Genomic DNA, 14,893 nt, shown 5'->3' on the forward strand with positions numbered 1-14,893 from the left:
ACTCTGTTTATGCTTTTCTTTTAAAATACTGTAATAACATAAAGTGTGGTGAAAAGATATGGCAAGTAAAAGAACTGAGTGTGTCAGCCTCCACAGACAGAAAATATTTAAAACCACATTCCTCGTGTGCTTAGAGTGATCTAACCAAAAGACAGATACATTTTCTTCCTTGCGGCAGTGTTTTAGAGGAAAAGACAGATACACCAAGGCAGAGTGTAGTTCTGTGGGCCAGGGTTTAAGGTAACCGGCTACTTCAGGGCAACCTGTACTCTGATCCCTGTCCTCTAGTGATGTTTATTTTTATCCAACTGGGAATCCATGTTTAACATGTTCTGGTGGCAGGCTGACCAAGGATGACATTGCATAGGAATAATGTCGTAAGGAAGTTTATTTATAAGACACTCTACCTACTTACTGAAGTGACACATATTTTGCAAAGAATACCCTGGGATTCATGGACTACATTCTAGTCATGTCCCCTTTGACGTAAGCCTTTTTGTGGATCTGAGCCTCAGTGTTTTGAGATATTACCTATGCTAAACAAAGATGATATATGATATGGATTTCATTCAGTGCACATAAATCAACTCACCTTGAACTCTGCCAGTGAAAGCATTTTTATTCAACTAGTAATATTTTAAAATGTTTATTTATATATAAGCTATCACTATTTATAAACTCTGTTACTGTATATAGACTGAGATATAAACTAAATTATGCTCTATATTCTAGGCCTATTCTTGGTTGCAAGAAGAGATGGGACCTGATTCTGACCCTGTGGTAGTTATAAGATTTTTGGGATCCACTGAAACAAGTACAGATCTGAAGAATATACTTCAGAGCATTTGTGAACAACTAGCAGTCAACTACCGTTGCCTCGTACAAAGTTACCCAAAAAAGATTCATGACCTTCGGGACTTGTTCATAAATCTCTTGAATGAGTCTTCATTTCACAGGCCACTGGTTATAATATTTGATGCCCTAGAACAGCTGACAGATAGTGATGATGGTAGGAAGCTCTGGTGGCTTCCCATTCACCTTCCCCGCTCAGTACGGATAATTTTGTCAACACTGCCAAACAAGCATGGGATCTTGCAAAAACTGAGGTGCCTTATTCATGAAGAAAGCAACTATATTGAATTGACTGCAAGGGACAGAAAGATGTGTAGTCAAGTACTGAAACATCAGCTGCTGCGAGTTAAAAGAAAAGTAACATCAGGGCAACAAATCTATGTCAATGAGGCATTCTCCAAGTGCACACTGCCTATGTTTGTGAACTTAACCTTCAGAGAGGTCAGGAACTGGAGATCGCACAAGGATGTGGATGAGTCCTCACTCTGTGTCACTGTTCATGAAAGCATAGAGCAGCTGTTTTGGTCACTGGAAAACAAGTGTGGATCGAGACTATTGTCAAGAGCACTTGGCTACATTACTATGTCCAAATCTGGCCTGAGTGAAATGGAATTGGAAGATATTTTAGCCCTTGACAACAGTGTTATGCATGAACTGAATGAGAGTGTCAGAGAGAGTAATCCATTGAGAATTCCATATATTTATATTGCAAGGCTTAAGGAGGGCTTACAAGGATACTTAATAGAGCGACAGGTGAAAAATGTAACACTGCTGCTTTGGGCAAATAGGCACTTGCAACTAATTGCCCAGAAATTGTACCTGCACAACGAAGAAGACTTGCGTGAAATGCACACAGTCATGGCAGAGTATTTCCTTGGTGTTTGGTCAGGTGGACGAAGAAAACCTTTTCACAGCAATGACCAATATCTGAGTGGCTATCCTGACCATGGCAGTAGAGGCCTGAACGAGGATGAAAAGCACTGCATGGATCAGACTGCTTTTGACAGGCAGGCACCAGATCAGCCATGGGTCTTTCAGTGCAATCCATTAGAACCTGATATCTTTTTTATCAATCATAGAAAAATGACGGAGCTTATTCATCACTTGACAAGATGTGGAAGAACTGACGATCTTCTGTATGGAGTCATTATGAACTTCAGCTGGCTGTACACCATGATTAGAATAGGGCAGTTTGATAAAGCACTTTCTGACATAGAACTGGCTTACAGCTACTCTCAAGAAAAGGAGCTGAAATTTCTGGCCAGTACCCTCCGCAGTATAAAGTTCAAAGTGGTAAAATACCCAGGTTCACTCTCCGCTGAATTGCAGCAGAGGCTTCTCCCAGTAGTAAGTTCATTACCCAAACTCCGACATCTCCTCCTAGAATGTGACAAGGACGGACCCAAGTACTGCTCTATCGTCCCTTTGCATTCTTCCATGGATGTGACTTACAGCCCTGAGCGCCTGCCATTGTCATCCAGCTGCATGCATGTCACAGAGATTTTGCCTACATTTAATGCCAGCACAATTATTGCTGCTTTAGAAAATGGCTCCATTAGCACTTGGGATGTAGAGACCCGCCAGTTACTAAGGCAAATTACAACAGCTCCATCCGTCATCTTAGGGATGAAGCTCACTAGTGATGAAAAGTATCTTGTAGTGGCTACAACAAACAACACTCTTTTGATATATGATAACATAAATTCCTGTCTTCTGTCTGAGGTGGAAATTAAGGGATCAAAACATTGTGGAATTGGGGGGGGCTCCACTTTTATAAATGGATTTACATTATCAGTCAACCATGCACTTGCTTGGCTGGAGGCCAGCAAAGATGTTACAGTAATAGATCTGCTTTATGGCTGGCCTCTCTATCACTTCCACTGCTGGTACGAAGTGACCTGTGTGCAGTGTTCTCCAGATGGAATTTATGCATTCTGTGGACAGTATTTGAACACTGCAACCATTTTTCACTTGGGCAGCGGAGAGAAGCTGGCCACTGTGACCTCTGAATTTTCAAGTGGGTTTGTGAAATTCCTTCTCATTCTGGACACAGCCCAAGAAATGGTGATGGTGGACAATGAGGGTAGCCTCTCTGTTTGGAATATGGAGGATATTGCAAATCCCCAGCTTACAGATGACTTTGACTGCAGAAGGGAAGACAGCGAAGTTGTCAGCATAGAGCTTTCTGAAGACCAAAGTGCAATTTTAATTTGTAAGGCTCTCAGCATTGAACTTCTTGACACTCGTGTGTGGAAGGTGGCTGAAAAGTTTAGAGCTAAACACAATGAGCGCTTTATATCTGCCGTGTTGTCCAAAAATAGCAACTGTATAATTGCTTCAATGGAAAATACCTCAGCCATTTTTGTTTGGAGAAGAGATACTGGACAGTGTATGGCAAGCTTACAGGAAATCTCAGGAACTATAGTCAGGCTAATTAAATCAAATCATCATAACATGCTGCTATCCTTATCCACCAGTGGTGTCCTTTCTATTTGGGATATAGACATCATAACTGCTATGTCCAATATTGACAAATCTGGCAAGCCTATCCAAAGGTTGGTGTTGCCAGCCAGAGGTGAATTAATATACACATTGGATGGATCAGATTCTGTCCATAAGTGGAACTTCAGCACTGGATTCATTGAAGCTGTGTTCAAGCACGAAGGTATTGTTGAAAACTGCGTGCTGACCTCTTCTGGAGAGATAATGGTTACATCAGATGACAAATGCAGCCAGTATGTATGGCACACTGTTAGTGGTGAAAATATCTTCCGCATTAATGGACAAAAAATCTCAGAACTAATGATTACTCATAATGATCAATTTGTAGTCTCTCTCTGTGAGCAAAATGCATCCAGAGTTTGGCGACTGGCCACAGGACATAGAGTTTGCAATATTTTAGTTGCCTTACAGAATGCATTTATAACAACTGCAAATACATTCGTAGTCGGAATGGCAAAGAACAAAGTGTTGGCTGTGAGTCTCTGGACAGGCAGTATAACAAAGAAGTTTTGCTGTGACGATGGTGCAAGCATTGTGGATATTAAGTTGATACCAGACTGCCCAGATATTATAGTATTTATAACATCTACTGAAACCGTGAATATCTGGAGCTTAACAGAAGAAGTCATCTGCAGGCGTGTACAATTGCCTACCAATTTCTTGAAAAAATTGGAAGATTTTGAAATATCTCCAAATGGGAAGCTGGGAATTATAACGCGTGGTGATGAGAACATCAATGTGCTTGATTTATACAGTGGAAAACTTCGTGTGCTTCACGCCCCGGGTGTCATCTGGCGGCAGAGGCTGTCTCGTGATGGCCGCTACCTTGTGTACATTTATTGTCGTGGTGAGGAAGATGATGACAATGGTGCGGTCTCCAGCTTAATTGTAATGAGGCTGGCGGATGGCAAAAACATCGGTGCCTGTTCTCTTTATAAAACTCCCACTTTTCTTACACTCTCACAGAGACATTTAAACATTATTATTGGATTTGATGATGGAAGTATAGGTACTTACACTGTAGTGGATAGAGTTGATGCTGCACTGAAAATCAAAATTGCTACTTCAAACAGTCGTCAGATTTTCAACAACACTACACAAGTGATTAGGCCAAAATGTCACAATTATAGCTTCAAAGCAGCTGCAGACTGCATTTGGAGGGAATCAACAGAAGTATTTGCAAGGGATAGCCCCATTACAGTTATAGAGCCTGAGGTGAGTGAAGCAACACCAACCAAAAAACACAACTATTGCTATGAGAAAGTGTGCTCAGCCATAGATTGCAGAGGACACAGTTTTGCCTCTGACAACTGAGTAATCATCTGAATGAGCTTATCTGATTAGTATACCTGCATAGGTATGTTTTCTGAACTCATGTAAAAATCAGTGTGTTTCTTGGAAGACAAATAGAAACAGCAGAGGGCAGACCAGCTGGGTTTTTTCTGTCTTACACTTATGTAAACATAAAAGTAAATATAAATGGGCTGCAGGGTTCTTTTTAATTTCGGAATACAAGGTTCAGTCCAGAATTTCACCAGGGCCTTGATTAAAAATTTCTAGCAATACTATCAAAATTGTTATGCTATTACAGAAGTCAGGTGATCACATCTGGGTTTGACAGACTGTTTTAACTAGAACTAAACCTCCACATGATTGGTGAGAAGAGTCAGACCACTGTTTTATATTCCACGTCACCTAGATGGATTTACAGCTAACAGTCGGCTTTATAACCACTTGCAAAAATGCGTTTTTCTGCTTGATGGTGCAATGACAAGATGTCACCTGCCAACCTGGAACACTTGATACATTCCATCATCATTTTAAAAATACTTACTTTTATTTTTCTTTTTAATTGGGATTAATCTTTGGGTTGAATGGAGTAGGTGCCAGTCAGTTGCAAACATGTCACCATGTGAGGCAACAAGTATTTGTTTCACCTTAATGAATGGACTGAAAGCTTTTCTTTTTTTAAACTGCATGCAGGGATTTCAGATTTCTGTATTGTGATAAAATGATAAAAATGCTAGGTTGTAAAAGGAGTATAGGGACTGGGGTTTTATTTTTGGTTTGGGGAAATTTTTTGTCTTCATAGTGTGTATTAGTCAGGTCGTAATGAAATTTTTTCAAAGACAAAGAACGTTGCAGATGAACAGTTAAACACATTAATTTCTTTATGTTAAAACATTGCTACCTGTTATGTTGTAAGAAAGTCTAGAGTATCTCCTATGTCCCTAAGGTAATCTTAATAGTTTTCAGACCTGACATGTATTAATCCTTATAACATTTGCCTTACTATTGTTTTTGTTCTTTCCCATGATAAATACAGATCAAATGACCAAACACTCTGGGACTCTTAGTATATGTGGTGAAATCTTCCACTAAACATAAAGGCTGTTCAAAGATCCTTAGATCCTTTACTAGTCCAGTTTGTAATGGGTTTTTCTTACTTACACATATGTACAAGCTTCACTTTCTGCTTTAGAACTGTTTTGAGCCTTTTGTACAGTTTTACCAGTCTCAAGGGAGAAATTGTGAAATAATGACAAGTGTTGTAAAAAAATTTACTTTATCCCAAGTTAAAACATATACTGGACAGCACCTGAAAGGATAAGGAAATTTTCCCCTCCTTACATATCTTAAAGATGGCACATCTGTGGAAATATTTTCAAATTATTTAAGCAGAATAATTTTATTTTTAAAATCAGAACCCCATGTCACAGATTTCCAAGAAATGAATGCTAAGCTAGAATTTAATGTAGTGTGTGAATGTTCAGTGTAAAAGCCAATATAGTATATTAAGTGACTTGAATGATTTTTCCTAACTTGTTTGCAACTAATAGATCATATTGAATGTTTTTATGTAAACTTTGTATCGTTGGGAAAACCTACCCAATCAGAGATTTATATTTTCATAAATGTCAAATTTAGTTAAATTTTGTTACAGAGTTGTTAAATTAGAAATCTATTGCAGTCTTCAAACAATATACAGTCTTGTGTATGCATTGTTTGTACTAATAAACTATGGAAGTAGACTTGTATGTGTCTCTTAATTTCAGGGAAATTTCACTCTGGCAGAGGGACACAAGGCCTTCACAGCTCGCTTTGGCCTGTATTTAAATAATTTCTGAGGGCTATATTCATAAGGAAGAATTTCAATATTTTCCGCTTTCACTTGACTAAGTCATGCATTCAAAAAACCCAGTGAGATTTGCCAAAAAAACACCATGCACACTGCTGGTATGCAAGTCATGAAGGTTTGTGTAAACTACCCAGGACAAAGCACAGAACAGAGAGGAGCACCTGAAATCCCACTTCTCTTCAGACCTGTGGAGCTATGGACCTGTGGGAACCACGGCTCCCAGGATCCTGTCCTGAAGGTAAATGACTTCTACCTTCTTTCAAACACAGTTCATGACTCACACATTTCAGCCTTGAACTCCTTGTGCATAACCTGTGTAATATTGGAAAGTTAGTTCTTTCATTATCTTGAAGAGTAAAGTACATCTCCTGTCTGCCAAGAGAGTGGCTAACTTTGGGTATAGAAAAATAATAGAACCACAGAATATGCTGAGTTGGAAGGGATCCACAAAGGACCATTGAGTCCAACTCTTAGTCCCTCACCGGATATCCCCAAGACTCACACCATGCGCCTAACCTATCTCATTCAGCTTTCCAGCTTTCTGAATCAATTTCTCAGGGGTCAGATTCCTCACATGGAGCCTAAGAGGGAGGCACAGGCTTCTGAATGGCATTAGGCTGCTCAGTGTCCAAATAATTGCTACTGCAAGAGTGAGTGCTCCATAGCCCCTCTCAAATCTGTCCCCAGGTACGTCTGTTCACAGGTATGGAGTCTGAGTAGTTTCTCCAATAACGAGCCATCCAAATGCCAAGTGCTGTTCTATACCTACAAAGGAATAGAGCAGTTTATTTTCTGTTAAGGAGCACTACTTGCATATTTAGTACAAAGCTTTCATCTGTTTTTTAGATAAAGTGCATCAATAAACAGGCTCAGAGAGGGTCCATGTTTTCTGACACAGAAGACTCTAGGAATAGGCTGTAGCTGCAAGAAAGTTTTAATGCGGAATTAGCCGGAAATTCTTTGGCAGACAAAGGTAAGCCGGAGGTCAGCTAGGAAAAATATTTTTATCAGTCATTTCCCTTGCACCACAGCTGGGGAATGCACGGCCCGTGACTTCATTTCAAATGGCCTGTGGCCATTCGACTCTTTTTTCACGTTATTATGAGATAACATCAGAATGTAAGTTAACATGTAGCCCAGAAAACTCTGCATTTGGGGGCATTCAGGTTTCAGTGGCTCCCCAGTCCTGATTTCTCCATGCTGCAGCCTCAAGCCTGCGGAAACAGAAGTTTTAGCCATCTTGTAAAGAGAATTTAAAGCAAATATTGATTGCTAAAATAGTCTTCATATGCAGAGGGTACTGTTTCAGTTCAAAATCCTGAGTTTGCCCTTTGTCAAAAACTGTATATGTGTCTTGTATGATACATCATAAAGTCAGTCCTTTGGACCACTACTATTAGGCTATTAACAACAACCTGCGTTGTTTTATTTTGTTGATTAAAGATTAAAAAATACCTGATTTAATATAACTATTAATATTGCAAAAGGACAGACTAATTTTATTTCTCCTAACTATAAAACCAAAGACATCGTACTATTTTACACATTTTTTTTTTATAGGTTTCATTACTAAGGATTTGTTACTAAGAATCCCTCTAAAGCCTTTATGCTACAAATATGACCCACTTCAAGTTCTTATACCCTGCTGTGGACATTACTCATATCTCTTCCTGGGTCACCACATAGGTGCAAGAAGAGTAGTGAGCTACATTTTCTCCTGTGGTTTGCCTTTCCAGCCTTCCCAAGGCAGGATGAGCCATTTTATCATGTGCTTCTCCAGAAGAGGCAGCTTGGACCACCACCCCTCTGTGAAAAAGGGCCTTTCACTATCAAGGACAAGCTATGCAGAGCTCAATGCACTCAAAAACCCAGCCAATAACTGGAAGAGTGTGAGGGAATGTTCCCCCAACATGTGCAGTCCAGCATAACATGCTCTTAAAATCCCAGATGGTTCCCAAAATGACTGTTAAAATCTACCCCTACCAAGCCCTTCTCCCTGCTCCACTGTCCCAGGCTTATGCAGCTCTTGTTTACCAGGGTGAGTGATGCCTCCATTCTCAGCAAAGCCCCTGACATGTTCCCAGTCCTGATACATTCTCCACCTACGGCATCTGCCCTTTTGGCAGATCACTGGTCTCCTCTCCAGCCTCAGCAGTGAATATACAAAAATGGATTTTTGTTCACACATTCCCACTCTCAGAGCTTTCACCACACAATACTGTATAAATAAAATCATCTGCCTGCTTTTCTGCCATAAATCTCTGATTCCATGTGCATTTCAGTGCGTGTGAGAAAGCTTCTAGACTGAAATAGATCTATTCAGCATATTTAAAGTGAAATAAACAGAACTGCAAAAATCCAGACATGTTGTAGCACAGATGAATATAGAACAGGGTAGTTTGCTGCCATTTGTCTATCTTATCCCATTGCCTGTTAGTAAATTGTCCAGTACATCCCACTGTAAAATCATATTGACAATAGTATATGAAGTCACAAAGTTAACCTTTTAGGTTGCAATTTTTCAAGGCAGCCTTATATCTCAGCAGGAACATTCTCCATAAAACTACAGCCAAAACAGATACAAGAATGAGATTACAGGAAAAAGAGGATTTCTGCAGGTTGAATGTCTCAAATACTTTTCCTTTGAAAAAAATGTTGTCACACCTGTGCTTTTCAACAAGGACTATGGATCGGTGAGACAAGTGATCATTTCCTGCAGGACACATCTGTGAAAACCTGTCAGGCAATCATCCCAAAAAGATCCCAGCAGTTTGCACATATTCATAGAAGACATTAGCTTTCAGGAGCACAGCACGCTTCGGATTGCAGGGGCTAGGGCAGAACTTTACTATTGCAGAAATACTTGGTGTGGACTCAAGAAATCACAAGAATGAACAGTCTGAGGAACAACAAAAAATACAGTAGCCAAGGAAAAGCTCTGAGAAGGAGGCCAAGTAGCAGGAGAAGAGGAGAGGTAGTCTCCCTAAAGTTGCTTCCAGTGGCCTCCTGGCTTACAACTCAGCTTTTCAACTGGGACATTTCTCAGCCTATTAGCCCACCTCCTCAGCCCAGCAGCCGTGAGTGCAATGGCAAAATACCACAGGCAGAATACGGCCGAGTTGGGGAGTTAGCTCCAGCTTGGCAGGGCTGTAAGCCGGATACAAACCCAGGCTATGCACAGGGCTGCATGCAGCATCAGACTCCATGCTGCGAGAGGTAGCCCCAAACTGTTTGCATCTCCCGCTTCCTCACCTCCTCTCACAACCTGGGGATATGTTAGTGTAACAATTCTTCACCTACTGACCAGAGAGCCTTTGGAGAGTTTAGTGAAGGTTTCATCCTAAGAAACTTCCTGGCTCTTGAAGTCCATTTTCAGCTAACACTAATTGTTTGCAGGAGAAGAAGAAAAAATTAAAATTTGCCAAAGAGCTGTTGCAGAGCTTTGCAGTTCACAGCCTGTAAACGATACTTGGTCTTTACGTTATGACATAGCCCTCTACTTACAATAACCACGTCCAAAGCAGCTTTTATTAATTTCTTTACTGGCATCCGACGTTTCACCCCCCATGTGTGCTGGATTCTGCAATAGGAGGCTGGGCCAGGTGGCGCATCTGAGTCCCTGCTCCCAGGCACGGGACCTGCCTGCCTTCCCCAGCCCACTGCTGACACGAGTTTGACAGTCTCAGCTTCAGCTCAGAGCAGATACGAGGGAAAGTATGACAGGGCAAACCCAGCCCATGCTGAAGCTGGATTTTAGGAGGATAGTTTGCATGAGAAAGGTAAAAAGGAACCCAGCACCATCCTTCCGGGGAAGTCAAGGATGCAACCCCTGCAAAGCAGGGAGGCAACCATAAATCCTGCATTATTTGAAGTGAGAACAGCATACCTACACGATATAGCAGCCAAACCTCACACAACTGCTTCCATGAGGCTTAACACTATATTAAAAAAAAATAAAAAATATTTAGCTGAACATTTCCAAGGTACTATCGAGAAGGCTCTGTTAGCCCTGCTCGGCACCCCCGGCTGTGACACAGGCAGTCAGGTGACGCAATCTTAGTGCCCGTTCTTTCCGGGAGGCTTTTTTTAGTTTCCAGGTACATCGATATATATTAAAGGTCACACCTATCCAGTTGCATGCTTAAGTTAAATCTCTCCTCCTGCACAGGGACACTCTCTTAACTGGGCTATGGTAGTAGAACACCTTTCGTATCACTTTTGGAAACACCACACCCAAACCAAAATGATTCCAGGAAAGTCAGCAGCTTTCACAGGTAAACATGACATGATGCCTGCAAATATACTTTAGAGCTGAGTTTTCCCATAGAGAATCACCCAAAACAGAGGGGAATAAACACTGCCAGTCAACATGTAAGAGAGGAACTTTCTGCCAAATCCCTCCAGCACTGTTTGTGATATGGGGAGATTTAATTTTAGAATATGCAAATGACAGCATGAATACACTGACAGGCTCGGACTTTGTTGTGGTCATTCTAAGTGACTGTCTCCGAGGAAAGGAATTATTTGGCACGTGTTCTACTTCTCCTTTTTTTAAGCCTGATCATAAAACGGTGAGCTCTATCAGGTTTTTATTCAGCCTGCAGGTAAAGGGTTACAGATTCTAGGAAGTATTAAATGCAAACTTTGAAGGATTTTATTTTCATCTCGAGTCACATGATGCCTTAATACCCAATGACACTAACTACAGTGTCTCATTAAGAGGTCATGCAAACTCCCAAGCTAAACAAGGCATTCTTACATATTTAACATTCAAATGCAGAAGCCAAGCTAAGCCATGGAAGATTGTAATCAGAAAAAGCTACACTTCCTGATCCACACAAAACCTGCAGGTAGGAAAAGTTCTTCCTTTAAACTTGTAACATTGTGCTTTCTAGAGAAACTGTTTACAAGACATATTTTGCACTCCATTTCTTTTGCACCTTTCAAAATACCCTAAGAGCTTTATCCTGAAAATATCTGTTCTCATTTGTTCCACCTGTTGTAGAGTAGTATTGTTTTTACAATCAGAAACACAGTTGGCTCAGCGGAAATCCAAACAAAACCCTTTTTAAGCCAATTGTATTTAAAAAGTAATTTTTTTTTAAGATTTCTTAGTTAGTGAAATGGTTGTGTTGGAGTATCTGGGGCAAAGGGGGAGTTAATATGCCTTTGATATCTGAAACGAAGAGATTTAGAACTCTTCTGACTTTACTTATATCATGAATTGCACATTGTTTTAGTCACTCAAATGAAAGTGTATTTTAATGGATTCAGCTTCCTCGCTGTATTTACACGATTTCTGGTCTCCCCTCCTAGGATTTGGTGCATTTAAAAATAAAATCTTGCAAAAGCAAATGAAAGGCAGATGGGGAGTACTAGTGCTCCATAAAAGGAGAAAAAAAATTACAGAATAGGGACTCAGAGGAAAGACAGTTAAAATCAGTTTGTTTAAATCAATAATTTAAATTGCATTAAAGCATATCAGTTTTCACATGGAGTGATAAAGTTTAACCAACAATTGCTGGCAATATTGCAGGAGTCCTTTTTTTTTTTTTTTTTTACTAGTGCTGAAGGAGTTTTCCAGTGTAGAGCATTAGCATTTTCATTACAAAGATCTTTTTCTCATCATGATTTTTCTTTAAACTGTAATTGTGTTCAGACAGTGTTCTAAATACTCAGCATTTTAATCTCTTTATAGGAATCCAGTTAAAGACTACATTCTAAAGAGCTACAGAATCTAAATTTACTAAAAGATTGCTAATGCTTCATAAGATTTGCACTCCCTAAGGATTCCCAGTGCACAAAAGCAGCAAGCAGTGTTTATTGTTTTGCTCCTACAATGGATGGGTGACAGACTGCATTTTTTTCGAAGTTTATCCTATAAAACACATCTCTTTTTCTTCTTCACACATAATGCTAGGAGACACTAAAAGAAGTAGAGAATAATTACACCTGAAGCAACTTGCTTTTGTAAGTTTTTAACTTTCTTTGGGAAAAAAAAAAACAGTTTTGTCATTATTTGAGTCCAAACAAGTTTACCGGTGGTACTTCAAAAAATTGTTATTCACTTTCAGAATGCCCACCTTGAAACTAGAGGGTCTTATGCTGAGGAGGTCAAAGACCCAAATATGATCATCCTAGATCAGCCTGAGACATCAAGTGTCTTTTTATCAAGCTAATTGTACCAACCTCCCGACAGAGTCGCTCACAGGTGTGCCGGTGGGAGCCACCTCACTTTAAAGAACTCTTTTGAATTTACTATAACTGACCTCGGAACTTATATCACTTACAAAAATCTATTTAGAAACTCTTGTAGATAAGGGGCTTATTTGCTAAACTACATTTAAATCTCAGGGGAGTGAGAGGAACACACCAGTTCCCAAAAAACAGTCAACCACAGATTCTCACCAAGGAGGAATGTTGCACCTGGAACACCAAGAAAACCTGTCATGGCCAGTCTCTTTTAAGAAATGTTTGTACGAATTGGGTGTGTCACGGTAAACCAGCTCTTGGTAGCTCTGTAGTTAAATCTGTTGAATGTTCATTACACAGGGTGGAAGGTACAATGCACACTGTTACTCTGTGACCAGAAAGGTAGGGTGGTCATTGAATGACGGGGAGCCTTCACTCCTTTCCTAAAGAAAGGAATACAAACGAGATATTTGCTGTCTAGTACTAGTAGTTCAAATGGTTTTTTATACCCACAATTTTACACTTAGTAAAGGAATTTGTACTGCTTTTCTTTTTTTTCTGATGAAACAAACCAATCTATTCTCAGTGTAGAATCAAATGTAGTGTTGTTTCATAGGGAAGCCACACAAATCAAATATTTCCTGCTCATAACCAAAAAAAGAAGTTCCTGGAAACTGAGATAGTTGGAAACCTAAGGGAGAACTTTTCTCTTGAATTTTGGAGAAGTCAAGCAAACATAAAAATGAAAACACTACCAGAAGTTTGGAATAATTTTCTCTTTACTTCAAAACCAGAGCTAAGACAAGCATTGGTCAAAAGCCAACCCAGATCTTCCAAAAAGCTTGCAGATCTCAGGGAACTTGTACCAGATTTAAGGCTAATATCAAAAATCACCAACCTGTTGATTTTTGCACAGTTCTAGGTAGGTGGGAAGACAGAGTAAAAGCTTCAGGTGAAGGGAACTGTGGCTTCCTTCCTTGAAAAGCCTGGTTAAAAGTGATCACTCTGCAAGGTAAACATTTGTGAGCGTTGAGGTCCTTCTCTGAACCGCCCTGTTGTTTGTACCTGAGCTCAAGGAAACAAACTTCTAAAAGTATTTGCTCTCAGATTTTACTGAATGAAAGCCAAGGAAAGCCTTTATTCACATCTTGCAGGAAGGGATGGTCTTCTGCTATGTTTGCACATCATCCAGTTAAACATGGCCTCAGCATTGTCTACATCTTCCACTGATGCTGTTTCACAAAAGACTTGAGGTGGCAGGGACTCGACCCACTGAAACACAATGAAATGTAGTCAGCCAATAAATATTTGTTTGGAAGTTACAATTTCTCCTTCAGACCTGTTTTTCTGAGGATTATGTATTGTCACCTGTCAGCAGAGTATGCCTATGACTTCCACAAAACACTATAGTGATGGAGAGGGCGGGGTTAACCAGAGCAGGGGGCCAAATCCCCACTGCTCCTTAACCAGGGGCACCTCATTTAGCACCTGATCATGCTAGAGAAGCAATGTCAAAACTTCACAGCCAAGCAGTGGTGCATGAAAATCATTGATTTTTGCTGAGCTACAGAAGAGTGCGGGCAAGCAGGATGTATTGCTAAGAATAGGTATAAAACACAATGCAGTTTTACTTATTGGAAGTTTGATATCAAAACAGACAAAATAAATGAGTTTCAGTAGAAAGGTCAAAAGGGATTGCTGTAAAAAGGAAAAAAAAGGCAGCAATTTTCCTGTGAGTTCTCCTCTGAGTCACTTTCACTTAGACATATGGAAGAACTTCAAAATTTTATAAAGAACTGAATACATTGCTTGGAAACTAAACATTTAATCACTTACAGCAGGAAAAAAATTTTCTTTGTCTGTGTGACTCTTTTCTGTCTGCCATTTTTAAAAAAGTTTATTTAATTTCTATTTTTCACTTTAATCACAGATGTTTGCTGCAAAGCCACAGACGCTTTCTGGTTAGAAAAATATTTCTGGTTGAATACTCTATTATTAATTCACAGGAGTTACTTTTCCATTTAAGATAGCAAGAAGGAGTAAGCCCTCTCCTTGGGGCTTACTCTTCTGAATGCCAGCAGCTGGGCTTGGGCCAACTTTGCATCACTTCCCAACTATTTAATATATTTGTGTATTTCCATTAAAGAGCAGTTAATTGTGTGATTTTATGCAAACAAGGTCCAATGCATTGCTATAACAGGCAATCTG

The 14,893-nt window shown here is 39.9% G+C and overlaps 2 protein-coding genes across 7 annotated transcripts in view; both read left to right on the top strand.

Moving 5' to 3' along the window:
- NWD2 (NACHT and WD repeat domain containing 2) overlaps window positions 1-6,386 on the top strand; it is a 51,571-nt gene extending 45,185 nt beyond the window's left edge. For all 4 annotated transcript variants that reach the window (XM_050337776.1, XM_050337780.1, XM_050337778.1 and 1 more), the window contains one exon: window positions 733-6,386. In XM_050337776.1, the coding sequence (XP_050193733.1) occupies window positions 733-4,668 (3,936 nt within the window). In that variant the 3' untranslated portion in view covers window positions 4,669-6,386. The remainder of the gene's footprint in view (window positions 1-732) is intronic.
- Window positions 6,387-11,225: 4,839 nt separating this feature from the next.
- CUNH4orf19 (chromosome unknown C4orf19 homolog) overlaps window positions 11,226-14,893 on the top strand; it is a 43,894-nt gene continuing 40,226 nt past the window's right edge. For all 3 annotated transcript variants that reach the window (XR_007631868.1, XM_050338625.1, XM_050338626.1), the window contains exon 1: window positions 11,226-11,343. The gene's annotated coding sequence lies outside the window, so the exon portion shown is untranslated. The remainder of the gene's footprint in view (window positions 11,344-14,893) is intronic.

The sequence above is a fragment of the Myiozetetes cayanensis genome, unplaced genomic scaffold, assembly GCF_022539395.1.
Source record: "Myiozetetes cayanensis isolate MyiCay16 unplaced genomic scaffold, myiCay2020 scf7, whole genome shotgun sequence".
Classification (NCBI taxonomy): Eukaryota; Metazoa; Chordata; class Aves; order Passeriformes; family Tyrannidae; genus Myiozetetes; species Myiozetetes cayanensis.